Consider the following 19,707-nt stretch of genomic DNA (forward strand, 5'->3'; position numbering starts at 1 on the left):
GAATGTGAGTTGTTTATGAAATACTTGAACTGTTTGGTTTCAGAGATTTTATTTAAACAAGATTTTAGACACACAATAAATCTGTTTGAAATCATTGGAAAAAGAGATGTGTTGTGCTCAACACTCACTGCACAGTCAAATGGTAAATGGTCTGAGTCTGAAGGGTCTTTTTTTAAACTTTGGTTTCAATCCATCAGGTTTCAGGTCACCAAGTCAAAATTCAAACTAGGGCTTTGATCCTATTCCTTAATCAAGACAAAGCTAAGTTAGACACATGCGAATGAACCCATGACCTCTTTCTTTGCGCATATCACTTTCTCAGTTTCAGCCTCATATAAATAAACATGTATACAAAACACATATACAATAGAAAAACAGAGTCTGAAAAAATCTATGTATTGTTTGCTATGTATATAATTTTCACATTACACAGTATGTCTGATATGAAGTTAAATAATGACTTGAAGCTGGATTTTTAAAATATTTAAACCATAAGAAGAAAATACATAAGTTACATACAAGAAATGAAATATTCCATTAGAAATACTTTGTCTAACATCAGCACTGAGTTGAGATGTTGCTATAGATTGTAGATTCTTCTGTCGATTTTGGCTTAGAGGATGATTTTATAGATGCTACACAGTGGGATGAAACCATGCTGGACTCTGTTTGATTTGTGAAGGTAACAGTCGTGTAGATGAGATTGCCTGATTCCTTCTGAGGCTCTGATGTATCTTGATGCTGATTGGCGCTCTTAGTTCCACCATCTGTTTCTTGATCCTCCTTGGATGGAGAAGCGTTCTTGTCATGGCAGGCATCTTGTTTTTGACAGGACCTGAACACTAGGTCATAGTACCATCCTATAAAGAGGTAAAGACGAACCAGCAGTCAGTCATTCCTGTGATATCAAAATCCTTACTCGACTTTGACTTCCTGAGAATAGTTAGTTATGTAGTTCCACATTACTGAATTAATCAGCCAGTGACAACAAGTGTGGTGTCTGAAACTGCTGTTAAATTAGTATTTTGAAGCTACGCAAAATAAAAATTCTTAAATTTTTTTATACCAGATGATGTGCTGATGTTACTGTTTCGATGTCTGAAGAAAATCAGAAGGCCCACACCCAGCACTAGCATCACGACACCAAGAATTACTCCAGTATACACCACCGTCTCTGAAAATGTTATAGGTCTTATAAATCAGTAACAGTATATCACACTGGAATTTATCAGATATATGTACACACACACACACACACACACACACACACAGCCATTTGCTTACCAGAAAAAGAAGCATGTGTATAATCTGTCTTATCTTGGTTAGCTGTGTATAAATAACAAAAAGTGAAGTAAGTTAATTTTGCTTCAGCTCTGCTGAGCTAGTGTCTCGGGGGTTTTTTCACCACCTGGTGCAGAAAACACAATTTGAGACCCTGTTCTGAAATACTGTCAATGACAAGAAACTTGAAAGTCAGACAAGATAACATAATGAAAGCTTTACGTACAGAATATAATCAACTCACCTAAAACTGTAAGGGTTACTTGAGTATATGTGTCCAAACCAACTCGTTCAATTCCACACCAGTAAGTTCCAGAGTCATCTTCTTTCAGATCAGAGATAGTGACACTGAATGTATTTCCTTTATCTTCAATTTTGTATTTTTTATTTGAAATGGTAGTGCTGTTTATGAGGATGTCTTTATCTGTGCATTGTCCTTTGCAGAAATATTTGACATTGTAGTAGGCGTTGGAGTGAGAGCAGGTTACTGTGATAGAGCTGCCCTTGTTTCCTGTTACTGAGATAGCTTTAGTCTCCCATAATCCTAGAAAAAACACGCACACACACACAGAGCAGCAACAGTCAGGTCATGTTGTGGTTTGTAATCAGAAGTACATATTTGAACTATACTCTGTATTATCTGTAGTTCATCCACTATCTGAAGCCATTTTTGCTGTCTTCTCTTTAGGACTACTGCCTTTCAGCCAACATACGTTGAATTGGCTGTTCCAGAAAAACGAAATAAGAATAATAGGTAGGCAGCTCTTCTTAGCTAAAAGAGATAACCTGAGATAACCATATTATGAATATCCCCTCTCTTCGGCATCATACAGAACCAAGTATTCATTACATTTGATATAATATATAATCCTTTTTACTTCCCAGCAGTACAGAGTCCATGTCTATAATGCCAAATACAGTTAAAAGAAATCAACGTATTTTGCCTACATACAAAATAAGCAAGGAGCTTATTTTTGTTTTTTGTTTTTTTCAAACATCAATATAGTTTTATTCTAGATGCTATGCTTAGATTTTTTTTTTTTTGCTTTGCACTTGTTAACCAACTTGTTTAATGAAACCGAAAACTAACAGTTTTTAATCAAAATTATTAGCCGCTATGATGTGAATAGTCAGTTGTTTATTCCTTTTGCTGGATAAAGACCTGCAGTCTTTTGTTGTAGTTTTCTATAAGTCTCATGCTGAGCAATTCCAGCTATTTTTCTTTGGGAAATCTCTCAAATTCCTCCAGATTTAGTTTAGTCTAGTCAACAATCTTCAATGGGTACATCTTTCGCCATCTTACAGTGCTGTGATTGCAGCCATTCCCCAACTCTCTGTGAATGGTACTCACGGCCATTGATCAGTGGTCTTTAATCAATGGTCATGGGAAATTGCATATTAATGATCAAGGAACTGACCTCCCAGCTCATTGTTCCTTCAGTGGTGCTAGTTTCAGTCATTATGCAAATGTCCTGTTTATAAAATTGTCAGTTGAGACTGAAGAAATCACTTGGATGAGTGACGAAACGTTTCTCCCATTGAAAACGCTGCGTCCAGATGAACAGAATCAACTTTTAGGGATTTACTTAACTGGATGATTGAGCATGCATCAAGATATTTCTTGTTCTGTAACCTTGCAGTGATTGTCTTCTTTAAAACTACAGTTACCGACTTAGTTATTCACTAATTTCTTGGCAGATGTTTTCAGATCTTTAGACACATCTCTTTTCTTTTTGAAGTCTTTGAAATATTTCTCTTCCTGTTATTCTGTACTGTGTGGCTGTCTTTGAACTTCTTGATGATATTTCTCACTATCACTCACTCCCACTTTGATAGTTATTTTTGTTACACAAAAATATGGTATTTTCCATGAAATGTGCAAAGGTCTTTGTAAAATGATCAGTTAACAGAGGACAATAAACTTACCTTCCAAAAGAAATATCAGAAAGATCAAAGTCATCTCCATGCTTCACGTAAGGTTTCTTTTTGTAACTGTCCTCGGGCTTTACTTTAATCACCCTGATTCTTTGCCCTTGCAAGTCTTTCTAAATGAATACCAAGTCTGCTTTTCTTCACGGGTTCCTCTTTTTTGTTTCACTTCCTGTCTTTCACCAGTTTCCTCTGTCTAATTTTCTCCCCAAAAACCATGACCATCAGCATGTCCCTCCCATGCACTTTTTTCACAATTAGTAATCAAGAGGTTACAGGTCAGTAAATAATAACTACAAGAAACACTTCAGATATGAACCTGTTGGTTTATTTTGGCAAATATAATACAAATCATAGAGCAAACTGATAGTGCTTAAACCATCCACTCACAGTTTTTGGTTTTTCTTTTTTCTTTTTGCCATTTAAACAAAATAAAAATGTACACTTTAAGAAATTGCATAAAGATCCAAAAGTTTTGAATTACTCAGCTCTTTCTTTCATCCAAACACTGTAAAAGGATAAAACTAGTATATTAAATCAGGATCAGGATTGGTAATTTCATTTCATCTTTTTAATTATTAATTACATATTTACCAAGCTACTCTATGTCACTATGTACTATTCTATTCTATTCTGTTCTATTCTATTCTATCCTATTCTATTCTATTCTATTCTCTGTGTACTTTTTGTGAGAGGCTGATTGAAACCACACTACTAAGACTTAAGGTGTGATTAGCCTAGAATTATCTTTTGACATTTAAACAGTTCATCTCCTCTTTAATAGGTTCGTGTTTAGGACAACTATGTACATGAAGACTTTGATAGACATGCTCTTCTAACTGGCTGAGATCCAGATGTTGGTACTGGCAGATGTTTCCTAGTACATCCACATCAACATATTCACCAACGCCAAATGAGAGAGCAGACTCCCGATGCTTTGGTAGGAAGCTGGAGCAGAGGTCAGGTGGTGGTGCTGATGGTAATGGTAAAGATGAAGGATCACCAAAGTTTGGGGCCGAACAGCTGCAGCAACATTGAGGCTCAGCTTTTGGACCTGGCATCATAGTCTCATAGTCAGACGTTATCTGCAAGATACCAGAAGAACACTTAGAGTGAGATCATGTTTTCTTTGTGCTGAGTAAACAATGTGGCATTCTCTGCAGTCAAATTACACATTGCAACACTATCAGCTTTCGGAGTCTGTGCTTTGAATTTAAAGGACTATTGTGTATCTATAAGCATCCATGGAGTGTAGGATTCATAATTAGATTTTGATTCATCACCTGTAACTATTTATGATTGTGTTTTTGTTAGCTTAGAATGAGCCTTTTCTACAGAGCTGGCCTTCTTTAAAAAAGATTCAGTAGGCCAGAGCAGACAAACCAAACATTACATTCAAGTGAAAGCTGCCGAAGATTCTCCTACATGTTTAGTCAGGGAAAAGGGAGGACGATAATCAGTTTGTTGGTCATCAACCTCATCCTCAATACCAATTAATTTATTTTAAATACATTATTGAAAAAAAATAGATAAGTGAAAAAAGTTTTAATGAATAAGCGTCAGAATGGTTTTATTTTATACTTTATATGGAAATCTATCATATGGAGTCACCACCTCTGTTCATGCCCCAGTGGGGGCACAGCCCACAGTTTGAGAACCTCTGCCTTAGAGGAAGGGTTCATTGGAAATCAATACGCTGTCAAAAACTACCAGTTTTTAATCAAAGCACCAAATGATGGGATACCTTTTGGGGAAATGAGCCTGCATCTCTCTTGAGTTCTTGAGACTTGGAAAATTAAACAAGTCATTACACGAGTAATTACACACAGATTTCAACTACACTACAGGGCTAACAAGCATATCATTCTCCAGTGCATTTTGTGAACATACCTCCATGTCAATTCCTTCGGCTACCCAAAATTTTAAAAAAATGCCCAAAGAAGTAGTGGGGATGGTGGGACATATTACAAACATAGCGAAGACTAAGCTTTTAAAGCTGCCAAACTGAAAATCCAGACCTTTTATCAGGACAGAGAAGTGGGCATGAGCATTAAGACACAATGCATGTGTGATCATGACACTCACCGACACTGTTTGTGGGAATCATTTTGCTACTCATAAGATAAATATGATAACACGTTAAAGCCTGAACCATGAAATAATTCAATTCTGTGTTGAAAAAATGCATATATGAGTTTTAATTTGTATTATATTGCAGTTTATTGCTAAAAATGTATTTATTCATCTAGGTTTTTCGGGGGGGGGGAATCAGACTGATGCTGTATAAGTCTCAACTGTATGTATCAAACTAGATGTTAAGGGGATAAGTGATCTTTAGATTACTGTTTACTTTTTGTTATGTTGGTCAAAGTGTTTTTATTTGTGTTATTACAGCAGATAACTCAGAAACTTGTCAACAATGTTTTTGTTTTTGTAGGTATCTCTGCTAACACACAGCTTACATTAGGTTTAGGAAAATAGTTACCAGAAAACATTTGCCAGGTAAAGTTATTTTGTGAGCCTGAACTCCATGCAGTGATTTTACTATTATTTCCTTTCTGAAGGTGTGTTTTTCAGAGTAAGCTTATGACATGTTATGTTCTACCTTTATGACTCATCACTGACATCCTCTTCACATTTTGACCTGTTATTGCCATATAGCTTTAGGTTTCATGAATGTTCCACATTTCATAAATGTTACTGACTAATAATGAGAAACTGCAAATGTACAGTGTTGAACCGCTTTGCTGTCGCTTATATTACTAGCATATCTAAAAGTATCTGTGGTGGACAAACCTCTTTATTCTGCGGTCGGTTTGATCTTCTGTGTTTCAGAACCAGTAGAAGACATAATGTGAACAGACACACAAACATGAGTGCTGCCACGCACATAGCAGTCAGGACCAGCGGCAGGTGGAACAACAGCTGAGGTTCATGTGCTGGAACATTTACAGAAATACAAATCTCAGTGCTAATAAAACAGATGAAAACACATCACTTAGTCTCTACTGCGTCTTCAGTATAGGCTGGTATTACTTTTACAGGATAATGAAAATACAAAAAGAGGAATTTATAAATGAGCAAATAAAATGAAAGTATGCACAGAGGTACTCCGGCTTCCTCCCATGCAACTATGCAACTAATGAGGTTAGGTTAATTTGTGATTTTAAATTGCCCCATAGTGTGAGTGGTTGTCTCTCTCTATGTGTTAGCGCTGCGTGAGATTGGCGGCCTGTTCAGGGTGTACTTAAGGCCACCCTATAGTGACTGGGATATAGTCTCAGGCCCTCCAGCCCTTGGAAAATGCATGGAAATTTCTAATTAAATTCTTATTCTATTTTTTTAATGCTTTTCTTTTTCAAATTGCTAAATATCTTACTGCAGTGTGACTTTGTCATTGCAAGCATGTAAACCACTGGGTGGAAACGTTTTCATGAGACTGAAGTACCACTTCTCCTTGCTAAGAGTGAAGTTGATTCTGTGCACGTGTTCAGTCCCAAAATAGCTACAACCCTGTTTCGCTGTTGGTCTGATATGCTGCTGCATCGCTCTTTTCCTTTTTTATCTTCATAAATGCTTCCATCTGTCAGGCTGTTCAGGCCAGAAGTCTCAAACTTTCAGCAGCAGACATGGCTTCCTTTCCAGTCATGTCTGTGAAATACTGGTATGTTACCCAAATGATTTAGTCTTGTTTACTTCCTCAGAAGAAACCTCCAGCCAATTGACCAGAAAGTCCCTTCTGTTCTGAGTTTCACTTATGAAACTATGAATGTTAAACTACACTAATGCTTAAATGGGGAAAAAACGTCCTTAAATACACTTGAATATTGCTTGAATGTTGTTTACATGAAAAGGAGAAAACTGAATCTGACCTTTTGTAACAAAGCAATAACACAATCAATAACACAAATTTGCTTTTGGTCAGTTAATTATACAAAATTAATTTATAAGTTTAAACTTTAAAGCTTTTCAAGATATTTTCAAATTTACACAGATATATTTTAAAAGATAAAGTTAAAATAAAAAGTAAGTCCAACTTTTGGACTCCACTGTACATCTTCACAGAGACAGAAACCTCATGAAAGCAGAACATGGAAGGGGAAAAATTAGTACTACGGATTTCTCATGAATGGACTTTATGGTCGATTATTTTTGGGGTCACAAACAGAATTCATAAGAACTATAATATTTTATTCCTGTGAATTCATCACCTTGCTAGACAGCACATATACCTTCTAGCTTTTAACCTTAGTTAACTTATCTAACTTACTTATTTCACCTCAGTTGAGGTTGTCCTATGAGACAATTCCCACTAACCAGAAACCAGTCTGCTCTGAGTAGTTGAAATATGCATAACTGGAGACCATATTTAGCCAGCCAGCTGAGAACTGTGGTGTAAATATTTATACTGTACCTTGGGAAACATTCAGTTTTATGGTGCTGCGATAGTCAGGATTGAAGCTGATATCCACTCCACACGAGTACGTCGCACTGTCATTTAACCTCAGTTTATCCACCCTGACAATGAAGAAGCTTCCAGTGGTGTTGTCGTACATGGAGAAGCGTCCTTTGGTCTCCCACCGGTTATGTTTGTCTGTCATTATCAAGTAACTGGAGCACTCAGCAATACACAGGTACTTCATTTTCTCCGTCAGGCCATTTGGATATTCACATCTGAAGGTAAAACTCTCACCTTCCACACCAGAAAAAACTGCGGTTTTGGTGGCGATTGCAGCTGTCATAAAACATTGGTGTTAGTTACACATTTTAATTATTTTATGTAATAAGAAGACTATTATTAGGTTTTAAATCTAAATAATATAAAACTCACCTTGGATGTGTAGTATAGTAATAATGACAGCTGTAGTTATTCTCCATGAGTCAAAGATGGTTCCCATTACTTCCAATTTACCTTCAGGCCAGAGTCAGGTTCTCCCCTCAGACACTGAAGAAGGTAACAACCTGGACTAATGATTGTCTCCCTGTGTTAAATCAGGCGCTTTCATGTTCATGGCTTTGAAACTCTTCCTCTTTCACGTAAAAAACTGTACATCCGTAACATTCAACCACTGCAGGAAGCAGTTTCATTTTTTATAATAAACCAACTGTGCACCAGTTATTCAGCATGTTCAGTGACTGTTGAACTTTCTTCAGCATTAAGCAGGTAGAGAGACTTTATATTTTTCATAGAGATGGTAGAATGATGTTGGAGTAAAATTTGGTAGCTTCTTGGAAAAAAATTTCTATATTGCCCGTTACTCCCAAGTCGACAAAACCCCCCAAAACAAAACAAACAAACGAACAAAAAACACTCTTGAGGTCTAATACAGCATTTATTAAGTATTCTTATTAAGTAGGGGTATTTGCATGTTAACAGGCATGATTAACAAGACTTGGTTGGACAACTAGGTGTGCCAAGCAGACATTTAATTAGAAGATTTAGTTTTTAATATTAGACAAAGTACATGAAACTATTATTTATAGAAAGCATTAAACAAAGAGCTTAGTGGGTTCAACATTTTTGTTTGTTACTCTCTGCTGCATCTTTTTGAAACTGCTTCATGGCTTATTTCCAGTTGGAAATTATTAATTTTCTCTTTGTTTTTATTTTAGATGTAATGTCAAGAAGCGACTGTCTTTTTGACAAACAAATTAAGCCATCTTGAAACAGCTTGTTTTTGCTTCATTGAGAGCTAGGCATCAGTGTGACATTATATTACAAAAATGTGATTCAGTTTTGTAGTAAGGTACAGGAAGTTCATATTTGGTTATTCATATCAGTGCTCTCTGCCAACGTGTCTTTAATCATATGGCCACTAGGAGTCATCAGAATACATACTTTTCCTCCACTGTGGTGACCTCTATTTTTTTTTTAAAGGGAGCTACTGAAACTACCCTCCCACAAAATACTTCCAGATAAGCATCAATCTCAAAATACACTAAATGTATCGCAAATGCAGAACTATGTCATTACTACAACTAAGTGAAAAAGTACAAATCACTTACAAACTCACACCAAAGGCAAGTACGCAGTCTAGCTGCTAAATGTATTCATTCACTGGGGATGTAGTCCAGCACATCCCCTAAACTTACCTAGAAATATTAACAGTGTCAAATGGTAGTTCACACACATTTTCCTTCTCCAGTGTAAGGTAAATTTGATTAAGACACACATATTAAGCCACATGTGTAATCAAAACACTTAACAGCACCATTTAGTGTAAAAGTTTATAATGATGGAAATAGGTTTTGCTTATAAAAGTCAGAAAAATATATAAATTGTATCTTTGAAATCAACTCTGATTTACTCCTGATAAATCTAAACCAAACCAAAGTGTTCTGGGCTTCTCTTCGGTGGATTCACAGGGGGCTCTAGAGACACAAGGAGATGCACTATTAGTACAGCTCGTTGTATTTTTGCATGTCAGAGGTTTATCTCTGTGTTTCCTACACTTGCTAACACCTGTTCTTTCAGATATTGCATCTGGCAAAGGATTTATGTAGATCCCAGAGTTATTATCGTGGTCATTTTGATGCTCTGTGGGTGAATGTTCTGAAGCTGCAGCAAGTTTGGACACAGACATGTTCTCATAGATATGAAGGTGTACGCTTGATGTCGTTTCTGTTGGTTCAGTTGCTGGTGGATCCTGTCTTTGATGGTGTGTATGAATAGTGGAACGCCCAGGTAACTTCTGAAGATGTTCTACTCCCTTGAAAAGAGACAAACATAAAAAAACCCAAACATAAATAAATCAGAATTTTCTTATATATTCAAAATATTTATTTTATTTTATTTTACTCACATGGCATTGAATAGCATTACCTATATTAGCTTGGTAATTACTATGTCAATTATAAAGATTTATAATTATTTATAGATTTATAGATTTATAAAAGATTTATAAATCTAAAGCTTTCTACAGTAAGGTTAGAGGCATGCACAGTGCCATCAAAATGTATTTCCCCTATTCCTGATTTCTCAGTTTTTTGCATATTTCTTACACTTAAATATTTCAGAGCATCAAATACATTTTTGTTTATTATTTAAAGAGAACTGGAGCAAATACAAAATGCATTAAAAAAAAAAGTTTATTAGGGAAAAAACGTAATCCAAATCTTTCTGGCCCTTTGTGAAAAAGTAATTGCACCCTCTTGTTAAATCATCAAGTAATTAATTAACCTTTTTTTGAAAAGCTGAGTTCAATTTCACTACACATACCTAGAATTGCTAACTTCCAGACCTGTTTGATAAAGAAAACACTTAAATAGAGCCTGTCTGCCAAGGAAAAGTAGGCTAAAACACAAGATGTCACAATCTAAAGAAACAGCTGAAAAACAAAGTCATTGACATCTATCAGTCTAGAAAAGGTTACAAAGCCATTTCTAAAGTTTTGGAACTCTAGCAAACCGCAGTCAGAGCCATTATTAACAAATACAAAAAACTTGGACTAGTAGTGAATCTTTCCAGGGGGTCACTGGCCGACCAAAATTATTCCAAGAGTAATAAACAAAAAAAGAATCCAGAAAAACATCTGGAGAAATGCAGGGATGACTTGCTTTAATTAAGGTCAGTGTTCATAATTCAACAATAAGAAAGGAAAAATGGGCATCTATGGGAGAGTTCCTTGGTAAACATCACTGCCAACTAACACGTGTTAGTTTTACAATTTAATAAAAAATGCTTCACAACAACAGTCAAACGTAGTGGTGGTGTGATGGTACGCTGACCATCACGCTACCACCAGGAACCATGGAACTTCAGGAAATATGAATTCTGAAAACCCAGAATGTCTGGCTATCAGTTTTTGCCCTGAAGCTCAAGCACTCTTGAGTTATGCAGGAGAAAGATGAGCACTAAGGTCTCACGAACGGGATCTCAAAACTGGATTATACATGGCAGACAGTTGGTGTCGCAAGCCACCGCCTCAGTTCAAAGATGGTCGCTCACAGTGGACATAGATGGCTTCTTTCACTCCTCTTTCAAGCCATCTGTCTTCTTTGTCGAAAATGTTGACATTGGCATCCTTGAAAGAGTGACCTTTGTCCTTTAGATGCAGATGAACCGCAATACGGCAAGGCCGGGATGATCCATTTGGTAAAGTAAATCCGTTGGGCATCTTTCTTGGCCTTTAGACAATAATTCTGATGGCAAAAGAACCAAACGGGATAGGAAAAAAAAAAAAGAACATGATGGTCCAACTAAGCGCATGTTGCTGCACGATGCTGTGGTACTCATGCTGGTTCAGTGTGTCTTCAATTTTGAATAAATCCCCAACAGTGTCACCAGCAAAGCACCTGCACACCATCACACCTCCTGCTCTGTGCTTCACGGTGGGAACCATGCATGTAGAGACCATCAGTTCACCTTTTCTGCACGGCGGGTGGACGCAAAGATCTCAAATTTGGACTAAAACACAGATTTCCACTGGTCCAATGTTCATTCCTTGTGTTTTTTGGCCCAAGCAATTCTCTTCTACTTGTTGCTTTTCCTTAGTAGTGGTTTCTTAGCAGCTATTTGACCATAAAGGCCGGATTCGCACAGCCTCCTCTGAATAGTTGATGTAGAGGAATGTCTGCTACTGGAACATTTATCTGGGCTCTAATCTGAGGTGTGGTTAACTTGCAATTTTTGAGGCTGGTGACTCAGATCAATTTATCCTAAGCAGCAGAGGTGGTTCTTCGTCTTTCTTTCCTGGGGCAGTCCTCATGTGAGCCAGTTAGCCCTTATTTTTTTGCAATTTTCCGGACTGACTGACCTTCAGTTCTTAAAATAATGATGGGTTAGGGAGTGTCGTTTCTCTTTACTTAGCTGATTGGTTCTTGCCATAATATGAATTCTAACAGTTAGGCCTGTCAGCTGTGCACCAACCTGACTTCTGCACAACACAACTGATGGTCCCGACGCCATTAAGAAGGCAAGTAATTCCACAAATAAACCCTCAAAAGGCGCAGCTGTGAAGTGAAAACCATTTCAGGTGACTACATCATGAAGCTCACTGAGAGAAGGGTGTGCAGAGCTGTTAACAAAGCAAAGGGTGGCTACTTTCAGGAATCTAAAATATAGGAAATTTTTGAGTTATTTATATTTTTTCTTTGCTGCAAATACCCATAAATTTTGCTTCATATATTTGATGTCTGTATGCATCTACAATGTAGAAAGTAGTAAAAATAAAGAAAAATCATTAAATGAGAAGGTGTGTCAAAACGTTTGACTGGTAGTATATGAGGCTTCTACTCAAAAAGGCCTCTGTGCTCTTCTTCAAATGTAATTCACTACAAATTAAACAGAAATGTAAAATGTTAGTCAGTGTACTTCCGAGACACTTGAAGGCAGAATTCAGTTTCTCTGCGTACCAGATCACCAGACAGAGCCAGACTAGCTATTTCTCCCCCTTCTCACTTTCTTAATTGTGCTTAGTTAACCGTCATGTTGCTTGAAGGTTAGTACATTTACTTTGCTACTTTTAACAGGAAGACAGTAGAACTTATCTTTGCATCTAATGGTGTCAGTGAGTGTGTGCTTCTGAAACAGGAGTGACTTCCAGTACCAGTATCTGTTACTGTGCAAGTATACCTTTTAAGTTGACCCACATTTATTCCCAGAGCTATATACAGTATGACTTTTAATTTTCAATTGTAAGGTGAAGAAGCATTTTACTTAAAATGTCAAACCATTGCTTTAGCACAACACTAATGTAACACTGTGGTTTTAACACATCCCTATTGAAAAACTCCACAATATAAAAAAATGAGAAATGACTTTTGGAAAACCCCTCTTCACATACTTACATTTGCTGCATGGAAAAAAACATTAATCATTTTCTACTTTATTTAATTTGCTGTCTAAGGCGATCACTAGGAGGGCTGTGAATGAACCTCCTGACAGTGTGATCTCCAATTTTCCATCTCATACCTCTTGTTGATGCGCACTGCTGAGATCTGTGTTGTTGAAGCAAACTTGTAGTTGAGGTTTTGAGGTTTTTCTGTACTTCCTGAAGCATACTGTCAGCATTAGGAGACAGGTCATAGCAACGCCTCCAACTGCAGCATACACAATGGTGCCTGATGAAAATAAGATTATAGAATCATCTTATTCATCAGTAACTTATACATCAATCACATCATCAAGTGGAAACTCACCTGTGCTCATTTTAGGTTGTTCTTCAGTGGAGAATGATTCTGCAGAACAGGACTCAGTATTACATCTTTATGTAAAATGTATCCAGAATTTTTGTTTGTAAGGACCGTAAATCAATTATTTTTAATAAATTTTTATACCTGTTGAACATTTTGTAGGCTTAATGGTGTCTGTTCCAGTTGTTAACTGTGTTGTGTTGGTATTCTGATATGTCCATGTGGTAGGAACATCAGGTGAGACAGTTGTCTCAGTTTCAACAGCTGTATAAGAAAAAGTGGCAAATTACGGTACTATTACTCTAATCATACAATCTCAATAAATCCAACAATATACAATATATATATTCTAAAAATAAAAGTTTTTCATTCAAAATTTAATTCCACAATAAGTATTACTGTTTTAAGATACCTTTATTTTTTATATATATCTAAGGATGTTTTCTGTAAAACAAGTTTTGTGTCATGGAATCGTTAATATACTGATGCACAAAGAAATTAATGAATTTTACAGATGTATTCACTTCAGGTTTCCAGAAGCTAGTTTTAACTACTTTGTATGAATATAGCTTATCGAGAGATGACTTATAAAGAGAAAAACAAAAGTTAAAATACACCGATTAGATTTTTTAATGCTCTGATGTTTCTAATATGTTCTAATATGTTAATAATGTTATAATAATATGTTATAAACTGGATGTTTTTCTTCACTGAGCCTCCAAAAATACAATAAAACCACATGAGAAGAAAAAAGGGGAAATAAATCTTGTAAATCTTTTAACAAGAAGCTCCAGTCAAGCCACGAGGGGAAATTACTTGGAACCACCAGATTATAAACCAGATTATAAAACGCATTTTAATTCACAAGCTATGCTTTTATATGGAGTAACTCTTTCTGCATATAAAACTCTCAGTATTGTTTTCCTTATCTTTTGAAGTAAGAATGCAGATGCATAATTCAAATTAAGCGTATTGATAAAATAAACTTAGAAGAAATAATATGATGATATACCTTTCCTTACTGTAAGCTGTATCTCAGTATATGTGTCTAAACCAGGCCTGTCCACTCCACACCAATATTTCTGATGTGAGTCTGACAGCTGGAGATGACTCAAGGTCACAGTGAAGGATCCATCTCCAGAATCCACCAGAGTAATCCTCCCGGACTCTGCTCTTCCACCAGATTTTACAGTAGCCAGCCTGTCTTTCTCGCTCTCACATGGATCTTTGCAAAAGTATTTATCATACCCCCATGCAAGTTTGTGTGAGCACGTGAAGGAGACATTTCTGCCTTGAAATCCTTCTACGTTCATCAACTTGATTCCATCTGCCAATGTAGCTGCTAAAATTGGCAAGATATAGGGCATCGAGGAGTTAAACAAATGTTACAAAACATGAATACGTTAATTGATATAATTTTTCTAAGCCACTTACCGCAAAAAAGACAAATGATATAGATGTTCTTCATTCTGGCTGATAAACTGGCAGCTCTGTGGTTCTTATCTTGGTGGTCCTTTCAGGTATTTACGACTGATCAAACTCTGTCAGTTTGCTCCACCACTGTACGAGGTTGTGCGCGTGAATTACTTATAATGAATTATATTATAAGTCACGATCGCGATAAAACCGTAAACTAGTCGAAAATATTTACCAAGTAAATGAAATCACTGTCACATTCGTATAAATGATTGCGCAAGAATACAAGGTGCTAAGTAACCGAATATAAGCGCACAGAGCAGTCACGATGTGCAGAGAAGCGTTTGTTTGTGATGAGTGGGGGGCAAACACGCTTCCGCAGATGTGTCACACCTGCACTCCTCTCGCGTGAATTGACCTGACTTGTGAAAGTTTGGAGGCGAAGAAAGGAAGGAGCTGCTTCAAAGAACTGACACCTACACAAACTTGATGACGGTCTCAGTTAACTGACAGTTACTCGTTGACAGCAGCACAGTTTTATGCAATAGTTGTTCATATTGGGGGGATGCGATTTTTTTTTTCCTTCTTTTTTTTCTTTTGCCACGTAGCCTACCGTTAAATTTGTGGACAAGTCATCTACATCTGTAGATGAGTTTGACAGTGAATACATTTTAAAGTTCTGAAACCTTCCTGTCTAAAAGCTTAGCTACAGTGCTTTCCCTTCTCCAAACAGGATTTTACTCATTTTAATCAAAGACCGTACTTTAATTTTGAAAATTGGTTTACTTCCCACCTACATCTGTGCAAATAACAACATGAATTACACCTGTTCAGTCCAGCTGGTTTTAAAAAGAGGCAGGGGACTCACACAGTGACAGCCAGTGAGGGGCACAGACACAGCAGGGCGAGGAGGAAGCAGCAAAATGGTCATCAAGGAAATCTGATTTGAAACCAGCTCTTGACACAGAGAAGGAGGCGGACTCAGCAGTAACAGCCGATTTGCAATAACATACACTACACTACATCACTACATTGCTGTCTTAATCTCTTGGGTATTTGTGTTACGGTTGTTTTGACCAGATGAAAATCCAACACTGTTCTGCACACTATTGTATTTTCTTCCGGTGATAAATATTACTATCTAATATGTGAGGCTTTCAGTTGTTGAGGTTGGTTTCTGTTGGTCCAAAACACCTGATTCTGTTTCCAACTTCAAATTAACTGGTAATCCCAGAGGGTCATTTAATTTTGCCACTCATCTTTGTAATATTGGGAGGGAAGAACTCGATTTGAATTCGAATTTTCAGTACAAAAGTGGTAACGGCCCTCATATATTTCCCCACTTATTTAATATTGATTTCATTTTCAATAAACCTCTCACATTGTTGCCTGACACCTACAAAGTCTCCTTTACAAAAAACAAAAACAGGAAGATGTGAAATAATGATGACTCCAGTATGTGCCTACATTTAGTTTCAGTTGCATGGGTATCATTTTGGTGACTTGACAAACTAAACCAAAGCAGGAACTGAAATTTAGATTCACCACAAACCTACAACAACATACTGAATACATCTTACTTTATACTGCTTATATCTGCATCTGCTGATGTCGATCAACAACTGTGCAGTATAGCTGCAAATGTAAAAAATAATATAAAATTCACTTTCCATAAGGCACGATTTAGATTTTAAATTTTAAAATATAAAATTTAAAAGAAAAGAATTAACGGTTCACAGACTGCAGAACTAAAATTAAAAGATCTACTAGAGGCAATAAGGATGCAAAAAGGTTTTTTGTTTTTTTTTGATGTTATATTTTTTTCAGCTCTGCACCTGCCCCATATGGTGGTGAGGATGTGCATGCCCCCCCCTGTTCTATATACAATATAGAACAGGGGGGGGGGAGGTCTAATTACACATAGTGAGTGAGAAAGGTGACTGAAAAAGAGATACTCAATGCATGGGAATCCCCCAGCAGCCTACACATTTTGCAGCATATTGTCCTGCCTGTGGTGTGGAGTTTGTGGGAGCAGTGGGGAGAGTAACTGATTCAAGTGAGTAGTGTGGGCTTGTGGGCCTCAACAGCAGTAGAGCTTGCTGCTGCGAGCGACAGGGTGGGCCTGTGGGCCCTCGGAAGTGCACCTTGCTTTGTTGTTTGTTTGTTTGTTCTTTTCTTTGTTGTTGCGACCTTTTTCTTTTTTAGTCTTATTGATAAAGCGGTGTTGCTGTCTCTTTGTGTTAAGATTATTTGTAATAAAACTTTAATATATGCTAAATACCTCTGTTTGGTTTCCTTTTCATTCTTTTCCAGTCCTGTTTGTTACCGCTCCCCACACCTTCCCCTAGACCTCATTTGTGGGGATGTAACAACACTGAATGTAAACGGGGGAGAAATCAGGTCCCCTGTTAGGACACTTGCAAAGGGTGAGTGGTCTGTCTTAATCATTGCAACAATCTTCTGCTTTAACCCAAAGTGTTTTAATACAGTCCACAGATATTCCCACTCTAGCCTGTCAAAGGCTTTCTCCGCGTCATGTAAGAATACTGCACATGGATTATGATAGCCATCTGTGGCATCTATGATATGCAACAGCCTTCTTACGTTATCAGATGCGAGCCTCCCTCGGATGAATCCTGTCTGGTCTGCATTAAATAAAACCTGAATAACTTCTTTCCAAGTGCAATGTGAGAGACTTGGCAAATACTTTGAGATCAGTTGTGAGTAGGGATATTGGTCTGAAACTAGATCACTCAAGAGGATCCTTTCCCTTTTTTAAGAGAAGAGTAATAAGTGCTTTTTTCTCATCTGTATGGAAAGACCCATTCTGGACTGCAAAATTAAGAGTCGAGCGTAAGTGAGCCTATCATATCCTAAAGCCATCTAAACCAAGATTTTGCCTTTATGTAGACCTTTCAGCACTCTATGCAGCTCATCCAGAGTTAATGGGGCCTCCAATTCGTCCTGATCTGCTTGTGAGATTTGGGGTAGTTCCAAACTGTCAAAACTCTTACAAACAGGCTCCTTGAAATTGATCTCTGATTTATGCAGATTTTCAAAAAACAATATAAATGTGGTAGTGGTATTGATTGGGGGTTTGTTGCAATTTTACCATCTGCAGCTTTTATTACTGGGATGTGTGTCCTTGTTTCACATTCTTTAAGCACAAGTACCAACAGATGACAAGGACGCTCTGATTGAAAATAGTACTTCTATCTGGTTCTATGAAAGATGAACTCTGCTTTAGATAAGGTTACTCCATTGTATTCATCTTTCAGTGATGTGGGGAGTATAGACTGATCGTCTGACAATTTTTTTTATTTTTTTTTGTAAATTCTGTAATAATTCTTATTACAGAATTATTATTCTTATTCTTATTATTTGATTTTCTAAATTACAGACCTGAGCAACTTTTGTTTTTGCCAGCATAGAGGAGAATGAGATGCAAAAACCATGAATAAAACATTTTGTAGTCTCCCATAAGACCTGTGGGTCAGTGTCTTCATTGGTGTTGATATCTAAGAAATCTTTCAGCTGGAGCTTGAGCAGGCTAAGAAAAGTAGGGTTGGTTAACAGGGGTGTATTCAGTCACCCCCTAGGGGTCCTAGTCTTAGTGTTAGGCAGGTCAACGCTGCATAATAATGCTGAGTCATTGGATAACAAGATTGGCTGAATAGAAATAGAAGTACTGCCTGAAATTAGGCAAGAACATATATTTTTCAGTAAAATATTGTTTATATCAGCACTGATATGAACAATAGGTTGTTTATATCAGTGCTGACCCTCACAGTGTCTTTATTAATATATGACCCCTGGGAGGGACAAAAATTATCTAACATGTTATAGGAGGACAGAGTATCTGTAAAGACATGAGATTACTCACATTTTCATAAGGTCTCACCAACTGCAAATACAAATGTGAGATTCAAATACAACCCCTGTTCTGTGACAACCACAATATTCACAAGTATGGTCATGAAGGTAAACATAAATGCACCACAGCATACTACAGTAACTAAACTTCATCTACTGAACTTCCCTCTTCCCCTGACCGTAACCAGAGGAGTTAACCATATGAAGGGGTATTTCAGACCTGGTTAACCTTATGTGAACACGCTTTTTGTATTCAAATGCAAAATAAATTTGAGTTACAGAAACACAGGCAGCTACAGGGATGAATTAGAAATAACCACAGTGAAATTTAGCATACACCCTTAGTGTGACGAAGATTTTAGATAAGGTTTTTAATACCTGGAGAATCCACTTGTCGAGGAATTTCCATAAAATGTACACAAATCTCTTATATCTTTGTGATCAGCTCTGATTTATTCCAGACAAATCTAAACCAAACCGTCTAACGGCATGTTGTCTGACACAACACAAAATCCATAACATCAACACAGCTGGTACAACTTCTAATGACTTACTCTCACTTTGCTCCAGCAAATTCAACCTCGAATATGTTTTATGCTTTATTTTATTCACAGTGATTAGAGATCACCCTGATCACTGCCTTTGATAGCAGTATCTGATTCATAACTCTCTTTTGTTTGCATTTCTCAGATCTGTCCTGTTGTTGATTATGGCTCGCTCAGTCAATGCTGCTGCAAAAGCCAATCATATTATTAGAAGAAGGCATCTACTTGAACATTTAAATGAATTCATGTATAAATTTAGGACTTCACTTACCATATAAAAGACAGGAGATGAAAGAAATGCTGGGAAAAGTGCCAGTAGTTGTTTTTTATTTTAAGTGGTTGCTACAGACTCTGCATTTGGAGTTACAAAGTTAAAGGCTTATAGCACCACTGTACGCATCTGCAAATGAAATATATTTATTAATAAACAAGAGCCGGTCATGAGCTGATCCAATGACCTCTTTCAATACATACACAGCACGCTTCATGACCCTCATCCTCATTTAACTGCCACACACAGTGTTACTCT

The 19,707-nt window shown here is 37.0% G+C and overlaps 3 protein-coding genes across 7 annotated transcripts; all 3 read right to left on the minus strand.

The window, feature by feature from the left end:
* Positions 1-32: 32 nt before the first annotated feature.
* On the minus strand, positions 33-3,379 carry LOC102083170 (CMRF35-like molecule 1). 2 transcript variants are annotated; one of them, XM_005454820.4, is made up of 5 exons: positions 3,208-3,373; positions 1,526-1,825; positions 1,285-1,326; positions 1,067-1,174; positions 33-860 (listed from the first exon to the last, which is right to left on the minus strand). In XM_005454820.4, the coding sequence occupies exons 1-5, from the start codon at positions 3,245-3,247 to the stop codon at positions 559-561; spliced, it is 792 nt and encodes a 263-aa protein (XP_005454877.1). In that variant the 5' UTR covers positions 3,248-3,373; the 3' UTR covers positions 33-558. The 2 variants fall into 2 exon arrangements, with proteins under 2 accessions (XP_005454877.1, XP_013129716.1); XM_013274262.3 differs by lacking the exons at positions 1,067-1,174; positions 1,285-1,326 and having other exon boundaries at positions 3,208-3,379.
* A 143-nt stretch (positions 3,380-3,522) lies between these two features.
* Positions 3,523-8,288, minus strand: LOC102083316 (CMRF35-like molecule 7). 3 transcript variants are annotated; one of them, XR_003220621.1, is made up of 5 exons: positions 8,042-8,281; positions 7,625-7,945; positions 6,007-6,149; positions 3,886-4,295; positions 3,523-3,830 (listed from the first exon to the last, which is right to left on the minus strand). XR_003220621.1 is itself a non-coding variant. In XM_005454822.4 (4 exons), exons 1-4 carry the CDS (start codon positions 8,106-8,108, stop codon positions 3,954-3,956), a joined length of 873 nt encoding a protein of 290 aa, XP_005454879.1. In that variant the 5' UTR covers positions 8,109-8,281; the 3' UTR covers positions 3,523-3,953. The 3 variants fall into 3 exon arrangements, 2 of the variants coding, with proteins under 2 accessions (XP_005454879.1, XP_019215305.1); XM_005454822.4 differs by having other exon boundaries at positions 3,523-4,295; XM_019359760.2 differs by lacking the exon at positions 6,007-6,149 and having other exon boundaries at positions 3,523-4,295; positions 8,042-8,288.
* Positions 8,289-8,535: 247 nt separating this feature from the next.
* Positions 8,536-15,648, minus strand: LOC102075578 (CMRF35-like molecule 8). Of its 2 annotated transcripts, XM_013274263.3 has the most exons (7): positions 14,779-15,648; positions 14,357-14,686; positions 13,489-13,608; positions 13,351-13,389; positions 13,124-13,272; positions 9,674-9,920; positions 8,536-9,582 (listed from the first exon to the last, which is right to left on the minus strand). In XM_013274263.3, exons 1-7 carry the CDS (start codon positions 14,810-14,812, stop codon positions 9,530-9,532), a joined length of 972 nt encoding a protein of 323 aa, XP_013129717.1. In that variant the 5' UTR covers positions 14,813-15,648; the 3' UTR covers positions 8,536-9,529. The 2 variants fall into 2 exon arrangements, with proteins under 2 accessions (XP_013129717.1, XP_005454880.1); XM_005454823.4 differs by having other exon boundaries at positions 8,536-9,920.
* Between the last annotated feature and the right edge of the window lie 4,059 nt (positions 15,649-19,707).

Source organism: Oreochromis niloticus, linkage group LG6, assembly GCF_001858045.2.
Source record: "Oreochromis niloticus isolate F11D_XX linkage group LG6, O_niloticus_UMD_NMBU, whole genome shotgun sequence".
Classification (NCBI taxonomy): Eukaryota; Metazoa; Chordata; class Actinopteri; order Cichliformes; family Cichlidae; genus Oreochromis; species Oreochromis niloticus.

What these genes read in the sequence shown, in the direction of transcription:
- LOC102083170 (XM_005454820.4), bottom strand. Translation starts at nt 3,247, where the DNA reads ATGGAGATGACTTTGATCTTTCTGATATTTCTTTTGGAAG. An exon ending in AGTAACCCTTACAGTTTTAG is followed by an intron (nt 1,327 to 1,525) that starts GTGAGTTGATTA and finishes ATTTATACACAG; the next exon opens with CTAACCAAGATAAGACAGAT. An exon ending in TAACATCAGCACATCATCTG is followed by an intron (nt 861 to 1,066) that starts GTATAAAAAAAT and finishes ACCTCTTTATAG; the next exon opens with GATGGTACTATGACCTAGTG.
- LOC102083316 (XM_005454822.4), bottom strand. Translation starts at nt 8,108, where the DNA reads ATGGGAACCATCTTTGACTCATGGAGAATAACTACAGCTGTCATTATT. An exon ending in TACTATACTACACATCCAAG is followed by an intron (nt 7,946 to 8,041) that starts GTGAGTTTTATA and finishes GTTTTATGACAG; the next exon opens with CTGCAATCGCCACCAAAACC. An exon ending in ACCGACCGCAGAATAAAGAG is followed by an intron (nt 4,296 to 6,006) that starts GTTTGTCCACCA and finishes GGTATCTTGCAG; the next exon opens with ATAACGTCTGACTATGAGAC.
- LOC102075578 (XM_005454823.4), bottom strand. Translation starts at nt 14,812, where the DNA reads ATGAAGAACATCTATATCATTTGTCTTTTTTGCG. An exon ending in TATCATTTGTCTTTTTTGCG is followed by an intron (nt 14,687 to 14,778) that starts GTAAGTGGCTTA and finishes TGCCAATTTTAG; the next exon opens with CAGCTACATTGGCAGATGGA. An exon ending in GCCTACAAAATGTTCAACAG is followed by an intron (nt 13,390 to 13,488) that starts GTATAAAAATTT and finishes CCTGTTCTGCAG; the next exon opens with AATCATTCTCCACTGAAGAA.